This window comes from Amblyomma mixtum, chromosome 9 (assembly GCF_055824585.1).
Source record: "Amblyomma mixtum isolate Tamu chromosome 9, ASM5582458v1, whole genome shotgun sequence".
NCBI classification, from domain to species: domain Eukaryota; kingdom Metazoa; phylum Arthropoda; class Arachnida; order Ixodida; family Ixodidae; genus Amblyomma; species Amblyomma mixtum.
Window position 1 is genome coordinate 13158876 of NC_143020.1, and position 19905 is coordinate 13178780.

At 46.0% G+C, this 19905-nt stretch overlaps 1 protein-coding gene across 2 annotated transcripts in view; it reads left to right on the forward strand.

Moving 5' to 3' along the window:
• Positions 1-19516, forward strand: part of Arp6 (Actin-related protein 6) — a 52488-nt gene extending 32972 nt beyond the window's left edge. Inside the window, exons 9-11 of one of the 2 annotated variants that reach the window (XM_089560918.1) lie at positions 1107-1182; positions 2896-2958; positions 18635-19516. In XM_089560918.1, the coding sequence (XP_089417044.1) occupies positions 1107-1182; positions 2896-2958; positions 18635-18764 (269 nt within the window). In that variant the 3' untranslated portion in view covers positions 18765-19516. Of the gene's footprint in view, positions 1-1106; positions 1183-2895; positions 2959-15884; positions 16235-18634 lie in introns of those variants that run through there. The other variant, XM_089560919.1, reaches the window with a different exon arrangement.
• The last annotated feature ends 389 nt before the right edge of the window (positions 19517-19905 follow it).

Consider the following 19905-nt stretch of genomic DNA (forward strand, 5'->3'; position numbering starts at 1 on the left):
CAAGATTTCAAATCCCGAACATTCAGATCAAATCAAATAAGTGAAACCTCTTTACAAGAGACACTCAAGGGACCCAAGAAAGATGTCTCTTACAACCAAGGTCTCTTGTAACCGAAAATTCTAAAAACACTGAGGAGTTGGACTAGATAAGTTCATCCTCATTGAATACATCGTCGGGGCTGTAACGTGAAGTAGCTGAGGAGGAAGTTCACAATGTCTTGATGAGGACACGCAGTCTGTGATATGGCAATTTCAGTGCAGCGAGACAGTAATCACAACTATGTGATGTGTGACATGAATCAAGGCAAGGGAATGAAAAGTGCAGCGCATACGAGTTGGTACGACGTCGGCTGTGTTGCGTGAGCATATCTGTGTTGTGTCTCTTCTAAGTAGTGAGTAATTTACTCTAGGGACCCAAAAAAGTTTTTCTTAGTAACCGAATATCTCTTGTAACCATGTCTCTTGTATGCGATGTTGTTAACATGGGGAACATAGGAAAACCAGCCAGACCACTTTTGAATGTTTCTTATAACCAAGTGTCGCTTGTAACGATAGTACTTTAGTGTTTGACCAAATATTTGAAATTATTAAATATTCACACATGCCTAGCAAAATTATGTGAGGCACATGTACTCCTGTTATGTGTATATTGGGCAGCTGTCTCATGATTGCTGTACTGTACTGTGTGATCATCTTTTTACTTTTTCTGCACTTCACCAGATGCTGTCCTGAAAGCATGAACTATTAGTTACAAAAAATTAGGGACCAAGTGCATCTTGACAGCATTATCGTGGATATAGTGGAGTGTTCAATCACAAGATCAACCTCATTCACCACTGAGAAAGCCGGTTTTGCTGTTATCACCATGAAACAGTTTTTGTGTCACTAAGCATGATGAACAGGGCCAGGACATGCGTCTCTTGTACTTTTTTTCAGTCCCTTCATCAGATAGGTAAAACTTACTCCCGTCTGAGCTCATGGAAAGCTTTTCTGCAAATGGAACAAGCACATTGGCAGTTCAACATTTCATATGGGCCATTCAAGCCAACCTGTGTTTAGTGAGCGGGTGGGCTAACTGTGCGAAATGGTTCTCTCTCTCTCTTCAGACATGCGGCCTCACATGCTCAAGAACGTCCTCCTGACCGGCGGCAACGCATGTTTTCCTGGCTTTGGGGAGAGAGTGTGAGTGGGCCCTGGCTTGGCTCTCTTGCATCATCCTTGCATCGTTGCATGTCAGGCAAGAACAGTATAGTAGACAGCTGCAATTTATCACAGCGTTTTGCCACACATTGGCGCTTACTCCAACTGCATCTCACTTGCATGCTAGTGTTTTCACATGCCAAGTGAAGCGGCCAGCTTGTGTTGTGCTGTTCTTAGTCCTGAATCATCTTGCACAGCTGCTACTCTGTTCAAGACAAATTTCTTGACTAGTAATTGGTTCCACATGCTTGGCTTCACCAGAGCTCTTTGTGATGTCTTTCAGTCCGTCCGCCGTGTTAATTTCTGTGTGCTGTGGTGAAGTGATGGTGCTGTGTGCTGAAGACAGATGCACTGGAAGAGTTTCAGAGGCTCAGGTTGAGTGGTGAGGTTAGGTGGCACAGGATAGGGCAGATTGGAGACCAGTGGGAGATGGTTGAGTGTTGCAGCAAACGCCACTCGGCTGGTGCTGATGTATGAGCACCTGTAGCAGTGTCACTAAGGCATGTTGTCGGACCAGCTAGTTTAGCATGTTGAAACTTGGAATAAAACCTCCTATGGGGCAGAAACGTGGAGGCTAACAAAGAGGGTTCAGCTTAAGTTAAGAACAACGCAGCGAGCTATGGAAAGGAAAATGATAGGTGTAACGTTAAGAGATCGGAAGAGGGCGGAGTGGGTGAGGGAAAAAACGCGGGTTAGTGACATCCTAGTTGAAATCAAGAGGAAGAAATGGGCTTGGGCAGGGCATGTAATGCGAAGGCAAGATAACCGCTGGTCCTTAAGGGTAACGGAGTGGATTGCAAGAGAAGGCAAACGTAGCAGGGGACGGCAGGAAGTTACGTGGACAGATGAGACTAAGAAGTTTGCGGGGATACAGCGGCGGCAACTGACAAAGGACAGGGTTAGTTGGAGAGACATGGGAGAGGCCTTTGCCCCGCAGTGGGCGCAGTCAGGCTGATGATGATGATGATGAGGCAAAAGAGACAAGGAGACAACGGACAGTCCGTGGCCTCCTCGTCTCTTTTGTCTGTGTGAAATTATTTGCGCCTAGATGGTTTTATTCCATGTAGCAGCGTGAATGCCTTTGCATGACCACTGTTACTCAAGACAGCTCCATTGTTTGTGCATTGTAACACAGACCAATGGTCGCTCACAGTTGTAGCACGCTCACTTGAATGCAGGGTTACGGCATAAAAGAGCTTGCTGTTTGGTTAGTTGTTTAGAGTTCATCTTGATTGAAGCCACTACAAAAGGTCAAAACATCGGAGAAAGATGAAAAATGAACAAAAGCTTTCAAACTGAGTTTCAGCACAGGCACAGTGCTAAAGTTTTCATCGCATACTCCATATCCAACATTGTCGGACAAAAATTTTGAATATTGGAAAATTGTAAGATACTGTTATGGAAATATTTGAGGTAATGGCCTAATCTTTAGATGAGTAGTAAAACCTTTCTGTACGTTTTTTCTTCGCTCACAAGGAGCAGTTCAGACTTTCAGTGCAGGTGAAATGCAAAAATGTGCATGTGCTGTGCAATGTGTCTCCCCCTTAAAGAGCTTGAAGCGGTTGCAATTAATCTGCAGCCTTGCACAAAGATGTTACTCTCGTAGCCCACACACAGCTTACCCCTGCCACAGTTCTGTCTCCAGCGGAGCAGTCTCAAAAAACCATCCTTTGTCTGTGCCCCTTTGCAATGCAGCTACAATGAGCTGCGATGCCTCTGCCCCGAGATCTTCGAGGTGAACGTCACGGCACCAGACAAGTGAGTTGTTGCTGACTTTGTTCCTGTTCTTGGCTCTCATTTTTGTGTTGTGTGTGTGTGTTGTCACTGCGTTTTGTTTGATTGTGTTATAGTTTTCTTCTATATACAGTTGAACCTCGATATAACAAAGTCCTACTTGCAGCCGAAAATTTCGTTACATCGCGAATTTCGTTACGTCGAGGTTTCCATGTTTCAGCTGTCAAAATAAAGTATAACTGGTTCAGGAACACTGCTTGTTGATGGGAACTTGTAAATCACTTACTGAGGAAATACGCAAGAAAATCGAGTAATAGTATCGCTAACAAGGGCACCGGATGTTTTTTCCTACATCAGGAGCATAATGAGTGATAGCAAACACCGCGACGGCATCATTTTTCTCCGTGTGCGCATAGCGAAAGAACGAGCGCAGCGCCTAGTACTGAAAGCCGCCACAAGATGTCGCTACTGGGATCATCATCATCAGCATTGAACATTTGCAGCCGGGGACGCATCAGAGAAAAATAAAGAAAAATGTTCGCATCGCTCACGCCGGCGCGGTGGGATTGTGCTCGCGGCGCGGTTATACTCCGACGTAGCGCGAGCGCGCGTGCGCGCGCGGCACGGCGACGTCACGTTCGCGAAACAGCGGCGCCCGATCGCCAGCGTGTTCGGCGGCTACCGGCGCGCTCTGACGGCGCCCGGCGCGGAATGCAGCCGGCTGCATTTCGCGCGGGCCGCGCCGAGAGCGCGCCGAAGCCACCCACCCAGAATGCACTGCGCGCGCCTCCCATGCCACGCCTTCCCTCTACCCCCTTCGCCACTCGCCTCCTCTGCCAGGGCACTTTTTTTTTTTTTTTCGCCGCTCAATCGTTTTAAAGGTACGACTACACTAGCTCCACGAGTTTGTCAACACTGAGGACTTTTTTTTGTTGTTGTCTACGAGGACATCGCATGCAAAAAAACCAAAAAAAAAAACGAACGGACGCTGCAAGAAAATTCCGGTTTGCGCTTTCACGTTCAGAGTCTACAGCTCGCCAGTGGCGTCATGGCGCGGCGCGTCTTGAAACTTCCATGCCGCGGGCTTTGTATGCGCACGACAGATGGCGCGGCGGTACGTTCTCACAGATTCCCACACTGCCGGCAAAATTGGTGCGTAAAAGGGCAAATACAAACTGCGTTTCGTCTCGGCTAAACTTTTAGCTCTCATTCGATTGTCAAGGTAGCTCCTGGCACATGCATGCGATGCGCAAGGACTTCGTTACATCAAAAGTGCGGAGCAAAATTACTTCGTTAAATCGCGAAAAAAAATACATGGTTTTCAATGGGGAAGTGATTGGGAAATGAAAAAAATGCGTTACATCGCGAATTTCGTTACATTGAGGTTCGTTACATCGAGGTTCGACTGTATTGCTATAGGTTTGCCATTTTGTTGTTTCATTGTACACACGAAGATTGTGCAACTGTTGGTACACACTTGTGGCTCCAGTCACTGACATACTGTTAGTGAGAAAATAAAGGTCACTCTGTAGTGCTTGTCGTCAGCACTGAATGTGTTTGCAGCGTTTCTGCCTGCAATGTTGCCCTCGTGCTATTTTAGATTCCCATCCCCTTGCAGTTTCATTTTCTAAGGTTCGTGCAGTGTTTCCATTCAGTAATGCTGCCAGGCTAGACTGTTGCAATGCAGAAGCAGTACGGGAACTGGACCATAGAGGAAAGGAGCTTGATGCATTTGTCGCGACGAGGCTGCATATTAATATGAGGACACTGAAAGTAATGCTGAAATATAGCAGCGGTTGTGATGTTGTGTTCTTCACTGTTCACAGTGATGTCATTGGTCTTCCACTCGAGGTGACCAGCAGATCATAAAGAACGATGGAACAGGCAAAACTTCTTGCTTTGCTCTGATGATCGTGCCTCCGTGTGGTTGTTCAGTTGCTTACTTGATTCAGAAATTGCTTCCATCTGTTGTTTGGTATACAAAAGTATACAACGGCTGTATCCTACCGGCACTCACCTATGGGGCAGAAACGTGGAGGCTAACAAAGAGGGTTCACCTTAAGTTAAGAACAACGCAGCGAGCTATGGAAAGGAAAATGATAGGTGCAACGTTAAGAGATCGGAAGCAGGTGGAGTGGGTGAGGGAACAAACGTGGGTTAATGACATCTTAGTCGAAATCAAGAGGAAGAAGTGGGCTTGGGCAGGGCGTGTAATGCGAAGGCAAGATAACCGCTGGTCCTTAGGGGTAACGGAGTGGATTCCAAGAGAAGGCAAACGTAGCAGGGGGTGGCAGAAAATTAGGTGGGCGGATGAGATCAAGAAGCTTGTGGGGATACACTGGCCGCAACTGACAAGGGACAGGGTTAATTGGAGAGACATGGGAGAGGCCTTTGCCCTGCAGTGGGTGTAGTCAGGCTGATGATGATGATGACATTTGATATGCCAATGATTTACAGTGATGCGCGGTTGGGCATGCTCCTCGCGGTTCACCCGAGTGTGTGATAGATATATGGGTAGGGATGAGCATTGCTGGGAGTCCTGTGTGTTTTGTTTCCACTTTGATTACACTACAATGTGCAGTGGGCTGGGATGGTGGATTGTGCGTTGATTCCAGGCTGCATTGAGACAGCTGTTTGCATGTATTGTCCTACTGTGTCGGTCACTCACTGTTTGTAAATCAAAGACACAGAGCGCTCAGGTCCTGTGCATTTTGATGGTTTGCAGCTGTGCATCAGGCAGTAGCTGTTTGTACTTGGTCTTGGGAGGACAGTACACATTATAGAACGAACAGGATTTGTTGACATTCTAACCAGAGATAGTCTAACCAGAGGCGCCCTGCCGCGGTGGCTCAGTGGTTACGGCGCTCAGCTGCTGACCCGAAAGACGCGGGTTCGATCCCGGCCGCGGCGGCTGAATTTCGATGAAGGCGAAATTCTAGAGGCGCCCGTGTACTGTGCGATGTCAGTGCACGTTAAAGAACCCCAGGTGGTCGAAATTTCCGGAGCCCTCCACTACGGCGTCCCTCATAGCCTCAGTCACTTTGGGACATTAAACCCCAATAAACCAAACCAAACCAATCTAACCAGAGGCAGAGGTAGTCTTGGACAGAGCTTGTAATGAGCACAGTAGATGACTCCATTTCTCCTAGAGCGAACAGGGCACAGAGAGCGTAGTGGTTGAGAACAGCAGACTAGAGAGTTTGGTGAGTTTGGTGGTCAGTGGTTTGGTCACTGGGAGAGTTTTTATCCTGAAGTATAGATGTACTGTATAAAGTTGTGTAAGAGCTGCACCTTTTCCAGATAAGTTAACATCAGTTTGGGAGGAGTGTTCATCACAGGGGCAAAAAAAATTGGCAGTGGCTTAGCTCAGCTATGCCAGGATATATGTTACGAGAGCTACAGTCCCCCCCTGGTTACGCATGTTGTCGAGCTTGTTGTTGTGACTGTAATGTTAAGCATTGAAGAAGTATTCGATGAAACACATTGTTTTTGTTTATTTATTCAGTTGTTTTGACAGAGACAAACACTGCCCGATGATCGGTAAAGTAACTCGCAGTTGTCGCAATGCTGCCTACACTTTAGTTAGACTGGTTGGTTTCTCTCTGATGATGCATAAGGTCAATGGTAGTTCCCCACTGTGTAGTCTGAGTGCGAGGATCGCTAGCCAAATTAAAGGGGCAGTGAAGAGGAATCTAAACTCGTCTTTTTGCCGCGGGAACTCAATCTACGCGCTCCGAGCATTCTTGAAAACTGCGATTTATTGCTCTGTGTGGCCAATTTCCCTAATTAAATCGAATTAATGTACGGCTCCCGCCTTTTTTTTTAATTCTCCCCGTACGGTGGGCGGAGTCGACCAACGCGCGGAGTGCCTTTCACCCAGTCCCGTGGCGGCTTGCCGCTCTGCCATCGACGGAGTAATACGTAGTAGTCCGTAGTAGCAAGTAGACCGCGAGTATTTTTATTTCTGCGGACTTGTTTTGGTGCTATATTAGTATCTGCGAATGAAACTATTTATTCATGGAAACCTACAAAACAAAATAAAGTGAAAGCAAAGCCTCCACGGAGCTGGCTGAAAGGCACTCCACACGTTGGTCGACTCCGCCCACCGTACGGGGAGAATTAAAAAAATAAAGGCGGGAGCCGGACGTTAATTCAATTTAATTGGGGAAATCGGCCACACAGGGCAATAAGTCGAAGTTTCTAAGGATGCTAGGAACGTGTGGATTGAGTTCCCGCGGCAAAAAAGACGAGTTCAGATTCCTCTTCAGTGCACCTTTAAGATCAAACTTCTCTTTCATGTATTGACTAAGAGAGTCTTGTTCCCTATTGAAATCACCCAAAGTCAAACACAACTCCGACATTGTTCCACATGAGGGTATATACGTGGCAACCACATCGATAGTTTCCTTAGTAGACGTACGTGGTGCCACATAAACTCCCCGAATGACGATGCCACTTTCCAGTAGTTGAACGCAGCATGCCTCTCCGTTGTTCACCATGATCGAGGGAAGACATCTGGTAGCGGTGATTCCTTCTTTCACGAACACACAGACCCCGGCATTCTTATTATCCATATGAAGCTATTACGATACACTGAGTCGTATCACCTCAGCTTTTATTTATTTATTTATTTATTTATTTAAAATACCTTACAGGCCCCATAGGGGCATTGTGTAAGGGGGGTTACAGAGTAAGCAGCAAAACATGAAACAGGAACAACTGTAGTAATGAAAGGCCACAAAGGTACACTTAAGGAAATAACATGAGTAAAACTTAACGTAAGGCATTAATACTAGAAAGTAAAAAAAAGAAAAAAAGAAAAACGCAAAAAACACAAAAAATGACCATATCAGGGAGTACACAATTCGTGAAGTGATATTCAGGGAAAAAGACGCAAAAAAGCAATAATATATACAAGGCATACAAGTGAACACACGACGCAGCATAAAATAGCAATTCACAAGAGCGAGGTAGCAATGAAAAAAGAAAATCACAAGAAGTTCAAAGCAGATTGCCAAGTGTAAGAGACAAGATAAAGTGATTTGTAAGTGCTATTGTGAAAAATGCTCGTGTAGGAGATGACGAAATTTTTCTTGATCTGACTCGGAAGCAATGTGATCAGGCAGATTGTTCCACAAGCGAATGGCGGTAGGGAGTGCGGAAAAGTTAAAAGCATGTGTCGTACCGTACATGCGCGCAAAACTTAAGTGGTTATTTAATCGACGAGATGTGTTCGAGGCGGTCTGGGTATGAAGTGTGGATTGTGTGGCATTATAAACATATTTGTGAAACAAGGATAACAGAGCGATATAACGGCGAAGAACTAAAGGCTGTATGGAATGATCGAGTTTCATTTGCGTTACGCTGGAGTGATGGCTATAATTACGTGAAATGAAACGGGCAGCTCGGTTCTGGACTGATTCAAGCATGTCGATTAAGTATGTAGGATGTGGGGACCAAATGGATGATGCATATTCGAGCTGTGGACGAACAAATGTCTGATAGGCCAATTTTCGGATGTTGGAAGGTGAATTACCCAGATTACGACGTAGGTAACCTAATGTCCTTGAAGCTTTTGCGCAAACGGCTGCAATATGGTCTGTCCAGGAGAGGTTTTCGGTTAGTTGAACACCCAAATATTTATACGATACTGTATGTAACAATTCTTTATTATTGACGTTGTATAAAAAATGTGAGTTATCACGCTTACGACTAAAAGAAATTACCTGACATTTTGACACATTTAAAGCCATTAACCAGGTGTTACACCAACTATGAATTAGGCTAAGGTCATTTTGAAGGGCCAGGTGGTCGTCAGTACTGTTAATTGATCTGTAAATAATGCAGTCATCAGCGAAAATACGTAAGCGAGAAGAAACATTAAGTGGCAAATCATTTATGTAAATTAGGAAGAGTAAAGGGCCCAAAACGCTGCCCTGAGGCACACCAGAAGTAACGTAAGTAGGAGACGAAGCAATATTATTAACTACTGTGAACTGTTGACGATTCGAAAGAAAATTTCGAAGCCATGTTAGGGTGAAGGAGTCAAATCGAAGTGCAGTTAATTTAGCAATAAGGCGACAATGAGCTACACGATCAAAGGCTTTGGAAAAGTCAAGGAAAATGCAATCGGTCTGCTGGTTATTATTCATGTTAAGGTGCAGGTCAGTCGTGAATTCGAGTAACTGTGTCTCACATGATAATCCTTTCCTGAAACCATGTTGATGGCGAAAAAAGAAATTATTGGACTCGAGGTGATTATAAATATGAGAAGCAATTATATGTTCCAGCATCTTGCAGCAAATGCAGGTCAATGAAATTGGACGGTAATTTTCCGGGGAGTGTTTATTCCCAGTTTTAAATATGGGTATGATTTTTGCCATTTTCCAGTCATTAGGCAGCTGTCCCGATGACAAAGACTGCTTGAATATATGGTACAGAATGATACTGGATACACACAGCCACACTTAAAGGGCTACTGAAGCGGTTTTAGAATTCGATCAGTTTAAGGTTACCGAATGTGCGAAATGTGCTTGTAAAGCCTGCGAAATCATTTTGCTCTAGCATTAAAATGGTGGCGTAATCGCCGAATAAAATCGTCGTCGGCGTTCGGGCTTCTCTGTAGTGCAAAGCGATGGGCAGAGTCCCCGATAAGGACGTCACATACTATGGCCCTATATTTCCAGCGAAGCAACGGTTATTCTATGGAAGAAAACCGACGCCATAGAAGGTGAAGCTCACGATGCATTGTTTGGTGCCATCTGACGACGCACAGCAGCATGGAGGCATAAGCAGCGGACATCTGACTGTCTGTCCATCCATCAACAAAAGCACGCGGTCAACAAGTACTCTATCATATTGTCATGTTGTCTTCTTGTTAGGAAGACAGTAACAATACTTTCAAACGAAGCTCTTTATTTGGGCTGACTTGCGCCCGCAAAAGAACTGAATCACTCGGTGGCGGCGTAAGCAACAAACGTGCTCGTCGGTCGTCGAACTACAAATTCCCGCTGCTCGGTGCATCGCTCAATTTAAAGCCGTCAAGGAAACTTCCAGATAACAGGTCAAGACCATCTACAGTAATCTGGAAAAACTTAAATGCAGCTCTTCATGGCTGTGATCAATCGAGATTAGTCGGGTCGCTTCTCGCGTCACAAACAAAATGATAACACCCCTTTCCTGTGGCCTTGAGCGAACGAACGGACACTACAATGACACGTGGTCAACAATATGGTGAACAAGTACTCTACCAAGTATGGTACTCTACCACACCCTGACTCCGTGCCCTGTGCCTGCGCTCCTGTACATACGCCGGAACCGGTCCATGCATGCTTACGGCAGCAGACTCGAGCAGGCGGAAGTGGACTACCCGCGGTGCATACGCGCCGTAACCAGCATGGCAGTGTTCATCAATAGAGAGATTAATACCCCTGTCAAGCGGGCAAGTTAAGTGCACTTACGGGGAGTGCGCTTCGGCATCCCGAGTGACACTTTGGGCTACGCGGTGCTAAACGGGAAAGCAAAGTGCACTCGTTGTAAAAAAGTAATTGCTACAGAAAATGAGCGGAATTTCTGAACAGGCCTATGGAAAAGAAAAAATACTAATAATATTTGATTGCTTAACGTGATAGGGCAAATAAAGCGAGGCTCAACAGTTTTTAACAATGAAAAAAAAAATGAAAATAGCAGAAAAGCCAAGACCAGCCAAGACTATCCAGAATTTCGACAACAAGCAAGATGGCGGCGGGCAGCGATGTTGCATCTGATCACGTTTACTTGTTTTGTTGCTTCGCTTGCAGCTATAACCAACAAACTTTTTTCTGAAAACAGTGTTATAACACGTAAAATAAAGTTGTAAGTACTTTTTATGCATTATAAATTTTGTACCATTGGAACCGCTTGCGTCGTTTAGATGCGGCAAAGTGTACTTACAGCAGAGTACACTCTCCGTAAGTGCACTTAACTTGCCCGCTTGACAGGGGTATTACCGTAGCGCCGCCAGTGTGCACGCACTGATTGCTCCTGACAGGGCAGCTGTGCAAATAGCTGGCCAGAAGCTAATCTTTCCGATCAGAGGACGACCGGCTCCCTTGACTTCCGCGGAACGAGTCTGGGCTGACTGCAGCTGCCGCAGCCACTCTACTCCTGGTGAAAGTCGCTAAACAAGCGCGACGGCACGAGCACGAAGGGCGTCTGGCATGAGACATACGGAGATGGGTGCCCTTTTTCAATGCCTGACGCGGACTGGCGCAGGGCGCATGATGCATGATGCATATACCGTATTTTCCGGTGTACAAGGCGCACCCGCCATATATGCAGGCTGCCATTGAAAAAATTGGTATATAAGACGCACCCGTGTATAAGACGCACCCCAGTTGACCCAGTTAGGCTAGTGAGGCTTAATTAAACATGCTTATACGACCATCACAAAATGCACCGTACGTGTGAGAAGTTCTTAAGCAACGCTAAGGGATCGAAAGAGGCAACACTCACTCCATTCCCACCCACGTTTAAGCACAAAAGAAAAAAAAGCGAAAGAACTCTCTTTATGTCCATAACAACTTATTTTTACATAAAACCTTCAAACTCTTCATCTTCGGATGCGCTATCAAAAAGGCAATACGTCTGAAGCATTCTCTTCGCACTTCGTACTTGCAAAGGGTGACTAAAAAAAAAAATATCGGCTTCTCTTGGCTTGTCTTGACAATGGCGAGAAGCGCGACTGTCGCCATCTTTTGGCATTTCACATTACCTTTGCTTGGGGCCTCCGAAACGGCCGCGTGTTTAAGATCCCGGAAGTGGTCAACCCCGCCGTTTCATGATAAAGTTTACCTAAAAAAGTTGCGCACGGCGGTCTCCGTATTGAAGTATTAACCATGTTACAACCACGTTATTGGTAGTAATATTTTTTCGGTGAAAAAAGCTTGAACATGAACCTGAGTAATTTCTGAACTCGCAAAAAAAAACGGAAAATTCGCATATAAGACGCACCCTTGTATAGGCCGCACCAGCAATATTTTTTTTAAAAAAAACACGTCTTATTCACCGGAAAATACGGTACACCAACATTGACCTATGGCGTGAGCAAGATGCGGTGGCGCTGCTGTCACTGGCTGGGACGACTGCGGGAAAACGTGGGGATGAAAAGTAGGCTTAGCGCCCATCGGAATATACATGGAAGCCAAAGTTTTTGAAGCAGTTCTCCAATTTTTTGCAGTGCACTTATGATATTGTCCTTTTGTGAAGAACAGCCAAGTTTATCTTGGAAGAAGTTCCAGAAGTATGAAGCATCATCGAAAGCAGTGCATATTTCAAAAACACTGTGAAGCATGAGCATGGGAGTCTCCCGCTGCTGGGAGCATAAGGTGGCTGGTAACCCATACAAATATGTGTAAGCAAAACTTACCCAATTATATTTCATATTCTTCTTCTCGTTCACATTCTTTAAAACACTTTCCAGCTGTTAAAGGGGCCCAGAAACACAATCTTAGTTAACTGTTTTGCCTGTTGATTGCATACAGTGAGTTATAATGGTGCTATTAGCATCGGTAATACCGCGTACATTCCGTTTTTTAATGTCCTCCCAAAAACAACTTCATGGCTCTGATGGTGTCGCCACACAGTGGCGGGTTTCAGCAGCAGATGCGACATCACCTGGCGCGAGCTTGATGACCGGACAAACAGTAAATATACTGCAAATTGTGTGAATAAATAGAGACACATTTTGTCACCTGTCTGCGTTTTATATTAGATCAACAAAAACAACTTGTTCTTCTTAGATAAAAGCCCTGCAAAGCAAGTAAAATAAAAATACACCACCAGGGGCGCTCTGGCATGGAAACAACATTGCCAGTCTCAGCAAGAACGAGTTACAGAGAGCAGGCAGCCATGGAGTACAAACTTCCGCGACGTGCTCTGGCTGGCTGTTTTGATTGGTTGCGCCAGGTGCCGTCATTGGGAGAGCGATACAGGAGTGGGAAGCCCCGCCAAAATCGAGTTGAGGGCAGCCTTTTGTTTGCTTGTATTTTTAAATTTCTTCACTGAATAACTCCCGTTCTTGTGCATCGATTCCTGCAATTCTTTCTAAGTCAGCATCTGTGTGACATAAAGAACCCACCTGAAGTATAGCCGGTATTCCCCCAGGCAGTGTTTCGCAGCCCCTTTAACGAATGGCGGCCTGTATATGGTTGCTCTGCCAAACGAAAAATGTAATTTGATAAGTTTGCTTACATGTGCTTCAATGGGTCGCATAACCGACTTGTACCCTGAGTGGGTTTTGCTCTGCCAAACGAAAAATGTAATTTGATAAGTTTGCTTACATGTGCTTCAATGGGTCGCATAACCGACTTGTACCCTGAGTGGGTTTTACAAATACATCCCCTTTGAAATGCTCATACTTTCAGAACCTGTTTTAGGATGAACTTGGTTGCTCTTCACGAAGGGACAACATCATAGGTGCTCTGTGAAATCAGAAAATTTCTTTGAAAGCTTTAGCTTCCATGTATTCCTGTGGGCGCTAAGCCTACTTTTCACCTCCGGGTGCCTCAGTACAGCGTTCCTTTAGAAGGGCGGCAATACCTACCGTCCAATCGGAAGACAACATTTTACTGCAATGCAGTTATGGCTCCTGTCGAGCAGGAAGTCTGTCGTCATGAGTGTTGTGAGTGAAAAATCCCCGGAGAAGCAGCCTAGGTGCACAAGGGTTGAAATGCGGACCAGTTGGTACATTGTAAACGGAAAAAAAAAAACCAGTCACACAAGACGACGGACAAGAAGAGTGTGCACGCCACAACGACTGGACTAACAACTGAAGTTTATTGGAAAATACATGGTCCGAGCAAGGCCAGCAGAGCATGCGCAAGAGCATCATCACTAATCACTGAGCATAAGAGACAAGGACAAGAAATCTCATCTATCGTGGACGACCTAAAAAAGCAAATTCTTTTTCCAGTAAGCGCAGCGAGGTTGTGCTTATACAATCAGAGCCTAACAAACCGATATGATATGCTTCTAGCATATCATATCGGTTTGTTAGGCTCTGATTGTATAAGCACAACCTATATGATATGTATAAGCACAACCGATATCATATCATATCGGTTTGTTTGGCTCTGATTGTATAAGCCGCCGCGGCGGCTCAGTGGTTATGGTGCTCGGCTGCTGACCCAAGAGACGCGGGTTCGGTCCCGGCCGCGGCGGCTGGAATTTCTTTGGAGGAGAAATTCTAGAGGCCCGTGTACTGTGCGATGTCAGTGCACGTTAAAGAACCCCAGGTGGTCAAAATTTCCGGAGCCCTTCACTACGGCGTCCCTCATAGCCTTAGTCGCTTTGGGACGTTAAACCCCATAAACCAAACCAAACCTCTGATTGTATAAGCACAACCTCACTGCGCTTACTGGAAAAAGAATTTGCTTTTTTAGGTCGTCCACGATAGATGAGATTTCTTGTCCTTGTCTCTTTTGCGCAGTGATTAGTGATGATGCTGTTGCGCATGCTCTGCTGGCCTTGCTCGGACCATGTATTTTCCAATAAACTTCAGTTGTTAGTCCAGTCGTTGTGGTGTGTACACTCTTCTTGTCCGTCGTCTTGTGTGACTGGTTTTTTTTCCGCTCAGCCTAGGTGGGCAGTGTGGGTCACATGACCTTGTAGCGTCATCACAACCTGCCCAACCAGGTTGTGAGGGGCAGTTGGCAGTTCAATTAATGACTGTTCGCTAGAGGTTGTTTGGCAAGAGCAATGTGGCCATCGCGGGGCAGTGGTGCATCGCTTAACCGCTGCACCACTGCGCCAGAAGGGGTTATGATGAGGACTCCCACGGATCTGGGAATGTGAAGTAGAGTGTGACCAATTCAGTTCCGCATACATCATTTACTCCGATTTAGGCCGGCCACACTTTTAACCCGACACCCGAAAGTTGAAGGCCAAATAAAAGTGAACTTTCCTCTAATGTAAGCTGGCCGAAAAAGCAGTTGACTATGATAGCAAGGACAGTGCGCAAACGGCATTTATTTGCACAAACATGCTCTCACTCACTCATCCTTATCATTGCTGATCTCGTTGTCACTGTGTGTGCTTTTATTGGCATTGGCTACGGACAGTAACAGCTACGGTACCTTCTTTTGTTGGTGTTTCAGGGGAGGGGGCACCTACGTGCTACTTTCTTTTTTCAGTTTCTATGCGATTTCATATTTTATGAATTCAATTACAACATCTTCGAGTGTGACAGACTGCGCCATCTGGCGAGCGATGTTAATTTCAAGAAGCAGACGACACGCACATCCGAAGAAACCGGTTGCCTCACCACTCGCCAGATGGCGCAGCCTGTCGAAGTGGCTTCTTTGCTCGCCTGGATGAAAAGTTCTGCCGCAGCCGAATGCAGTTTTTCGCCGATCCCTGAAAATGCAGGCATGTTTAGATGTTCAATTACATATCGAAAGATGGAGACCATCATAAGCTACCTTGTAGTCGGCGTTTGAGCCCTCATAGTTCAGTACATTGCGCAGGAGAATTTTTTCTAACACGGACAGATAAATACGGAACAGGCGGTATGTGATCAACAGGCAAAACAGTCAACTGAGATTGTGTTTCTGGACCCCTTTAAAGGGATACCGAACCAAACTTTTGGAGCTGCTCTTTTAGATGTAAACAAGAGCTTGACTGCTAAAATTGATAAATGCAACCAGCATTTTAGCGAAAAAAGATGGATAGCACGTCTTTTTGCTTGCCGTATCGCCGTATCGCCGTATTGCCGTATCGTTGCACCTGGCAGCAGCCGCCTGTGGAAGCTGCGACTACCCTCTGTTCTCTCTCCCGTACTTTCCCTCCTCCCTTTCCCCGAGCGCAGGGCAGCCAATTGGAATGCCCTTCTGGTTAACCTTCCTCTCTCTTCCAAATAGCCATGCTGCGCGAAATGCGTGCCGATATTCAGCGAGAGGGCTGGGCTTTCGCAGGCAGCGGCGGAACCCCAGGAAGACAGATCTCTGCTACAGCCGGCTGTCTCAGGCGGCGTGCAGGAGGTCGTGCAGGCAATGGCCCCAGAAGATCACTGCAATCTGCTAGTCCACGAGTGCAGCGTTGTTTTGGAATGCAAAATATGCCGGAATTGATTCCGTAGCGCCAACGACGTGGCGACGCACAAGCGAGACTACTGCCGGAAGCACATGTGGCAGGTGCAGCGGAATGATGAGGAGAGCCGCCCAAAGTGCCAGGATCGGCCATCGTGGCCACAGCAACCACAGCAACAGCGGCCACAGCAACAGCAGCCGCAGCGACGAAGAGGGCCCGTAGCCCATTCCCAACGCCGTGTCTCGCCACAGCTTTCTCGAACCTGAAATTCTTTTTCTTAAAATAAAATGTAACCTGGAATAGTTGTTTCACTTGTGTCTGTAATGTTCCGGCAGTTCAGAAGGGGGGGGGGGGGATTTACGCGTGAGGCAGTCACTCCGACTATGCGGCAATCGAAATAATGGACTGCTGTGCTCCATAGTCACTGTCTGCGCTGAAAAAGAACAGTGGTTATTTGGTCTCCCTTTGTATTCATAGAGTAATGAGGGTCGGCGAATTTCGCAGATGCTGCATTTGTTGTACGAACGTAAGGACTGTGCCCATGGCCCCAGGTTTCTCGGGTATACCAGCAGCAAGAAGGATGAGCTGCCAGATATAACTTTTTTTGCAGTTAAAAGCTGTTTTTGCAACATTCTTTGGGAGACATCATAAAAAAATGCCATTCTGACATTCTGTCTACAAAATGCCACTTCTGTGCAAAATTTAAGCTCGAAACAATCCGTCCGTTTAGCTGGGAGAAGCATTCTACCGCGTGCGTTTATTTGCGCAACACGCGATAGGTTGCTCTCTGGGGACCATCTGCCAGAGCCATGCTCGTAATTTTTGCTCACAATGCCGACACCGGATTTTCTGGTGAACGGAGCCTTCAATGCCCTTGCATTGAAATCCAAAGCGTGAAAACCATGAAAAAGAAGCCTGCACTGGTGTCGCCAAATGCGGCTGGCTCGGTCAGGGCTTTTGAATTGGCGACGTCACACTTTCCACTTCAAACTGAACTGGTGTGGAGCAGAATATGTGTGAATTTATTAAAGGAGAACTCCACCCACTTGTATTGTTCTCGGTAGAAATTTCTCCTATGCCTCTCCCGGTAGGACGCATGCATTTATGGCAGAGAAAGTTAGCAAATTTAAAAAACGGCACACCTCGCTGGAAGGTCAGGGAGATATTGCAACTGGCCCAGCTGTGACGGCCCCAGCCGAGAAGTGAAAATGAAGTTTAACAGAGTACACTGTGGGGCCAGTTGGTCATACATAATCTGAATGAAAAAACGTAGCGTTGAAACAGGACACAGAAAGATGAGGACAGGACGGGGCTACAACTAACAACTGAATGAAATCGATCAACGAAAGACACATCCCTTCTTGAGCAAAGACACGCATGCGCAAACTTGAAAGAATGGCAAAACTGTGATAATCTAGAAAAATCCGGTAAAAGAAAAAGAGACGAAAAGAGGAGGAATAGCCACCGCTCATGAAGACTGTTGTACACACATTAAAGGCGCACTGAAGAGGAATCTGAACTTGTCTTTTTGCCGCGGGAACTCAATCTGCACGTTCCGAGCATTCCTAGAAACTTCGATTTATTGCCCTGTGTGGCTGATTTTCCTAAGTAAATAGAATTAACGTCCGGCTCCTGCCTTTCTTTTTTAATTCTCCCTCGTACGGTGGGCGGAGTCGACAAACGCGTGGAGTGCCTTTCAGCCAGTCCCGCGGCGGCTTGCCGCTCTGCCATCGGCGGAGTAATACGTAGTAGTCCGTAGAAGCAAATAGTCCACACGTATTTTTATTTCTGCGGGCTTATTTTGCGGCTCTATTATCTGCGAATGAAACTATTCACGGAAACCTAAAAAACAAAATAAAGCGAAAGAAAAGCCTCCACGGAGCTGGCTGCAAGGCACTCCACGTGTTGGTTGACTCCACCCACCGTACGAGGGAGAATTAAAAAAAAAAGGCGGGAGCCGGAAATTAATTCGATTTAATTAGGGAAACAAATCGAAGTTTCTAAGAATGCTCAGAACGTGTAGATCGAGTTCCCGCGGCAAAAAGACGAGTTCAGATTCCTCTTCAGTGCACCTTTTAAGTGCATCTTAGAAACTTTCTTTCTTTTTCCATTAGGTAAATAGATGGTGTGCTAATGCACATGTCACTACTGTGTTGTAATATTTCATGACCTTCCAAGATTTCCAAGATCAATTGGCGAGGGAAATCTTGGAAGGTCATGAAATATCACAACGCAGTAGTGACACGTGCATTAGCACACCATCTATTTACCTAATGGAAAAAGAAAGTTTCTAAGACGCATTTAATGTTTGTACAACAGTCTTCATGAGCGGTGGCTATTCCTCCCCTTTTTCTTTTACCGGATTTTTCTAGTTGATCACAGTTTTGACATTCTTTCAAGTTTGCGCATGCGTGTCTTTGCTCGAGAAGGGATGTGTCTTTCGTTGATCGATTTCATTCAGTTGTTAGTTGTAGCCCCGTCCTGTCCTCATCTCTCTGTGTCCTGTTTCAACGCTACGTTTTTTCGTTCAGATTGTGAAAATAAAGCTCAGAAGGTGATGTTGTACTGGTTGTAATTGGATAGCATGCATGGTTGGTTGAGTTATTCCATCTTTCTATTTTCTTTTTTTTTGCAGTCCCATCACGTATGCGTGGCATGGTGGGGTGATGGCCTTCCAGGATCCTGACGTGAACAAGATCATTGTGACTAAGAAGCAGTACGAGGAGAATGGAGCGGCCTTCTGCCTCGAGAAGTTTGACTCATGACGTTTCTCAATGCTTGCGTCATCGTACAGGACTTGAATTCATCTGTACCGTATCATGGACATTGTGGCATCGTCAGTGTGATCCATCTTGTGCTAAAAGCTGGAGATATGTGAGAAACATGTTTTTGTGTTTGTATGTATGTGGCAACAGAAAATAAATTAAGAAAATTATTAAATCTTCATTCAGCAACAGCAGATTCAGACTTGCCGAGGTGGCTGAATGGCTTTGACACTTGGCTGCTGATTCCAAGGTCACGAGATTTTACATTCCAGCTGCGGCAGCCACGTTTGGATGGAGCTGAAACGCAAAAGACACCTGCGTGGTGTGCATCGTCGGCACGTGTTAAAAGAACCCCAGGTAGTGTAAACTGATCTGGAGCCCTTCACTAGGGCATCTCTCGTATCCTTAAAGCCTCCACATGCAATTTTTCCAGGATCGGCGAGCTACCTTCTCGTTTATGGCAGTGTAGGTTGGACAGAGCTCTTGAAGCATAGTGTTGAATCATGCTGTCGGAGTCAAGATGTGAACTGTGGAAGCTTTAGTGCTGCAAGTTCATTCCAGAGTGGTAGTTTGGTGCCTCTTCTTGCTGAGTTAACACCATAGCACCATGTTTTCACTGAGAGTGTTCATTATTAGAGCTGCCGCAGCGGTCCTGTTACTGCACTGTTCTGTAGCAGTAAAGACTGTGATTTGTGTTCGGTCCTGTTACTGCACTGTTCTGTAGCAGCGAAGACTGTGATTTGTGTTTTTTTTTGCGTGTGTGCATGCATGTGTGGTACTTTCTCTGGGATCTTGATGCATTAAACAACTGAACCTACTGGACAAGCCGTCAAGTTCCTTCTTTTAAACTTCAGTAGCATCTCCAATGGGACACAAAGTACTTCCACCCCGCAGCGGTGGCTCAGCGGTTATGGTGCTCGGCTGCTGACCCGAAAGACGCAGGTTCGATCCCGGCCGCGGCGGCCGAATTTTGATGAAGGCGAAATTCTAGAGGCCCGTGTACTGTGCGATGCCAGTGCACGTTAAAGAACCCCAGGTGGTCGAAATTTGCGGAGCCCTTCACTAGGGCGTCCCTCATAGCCTTAGTTGCTTCGGGACGTTAAACCCCAATAAACCAAACCAACCAAAACAAAGTACTTCC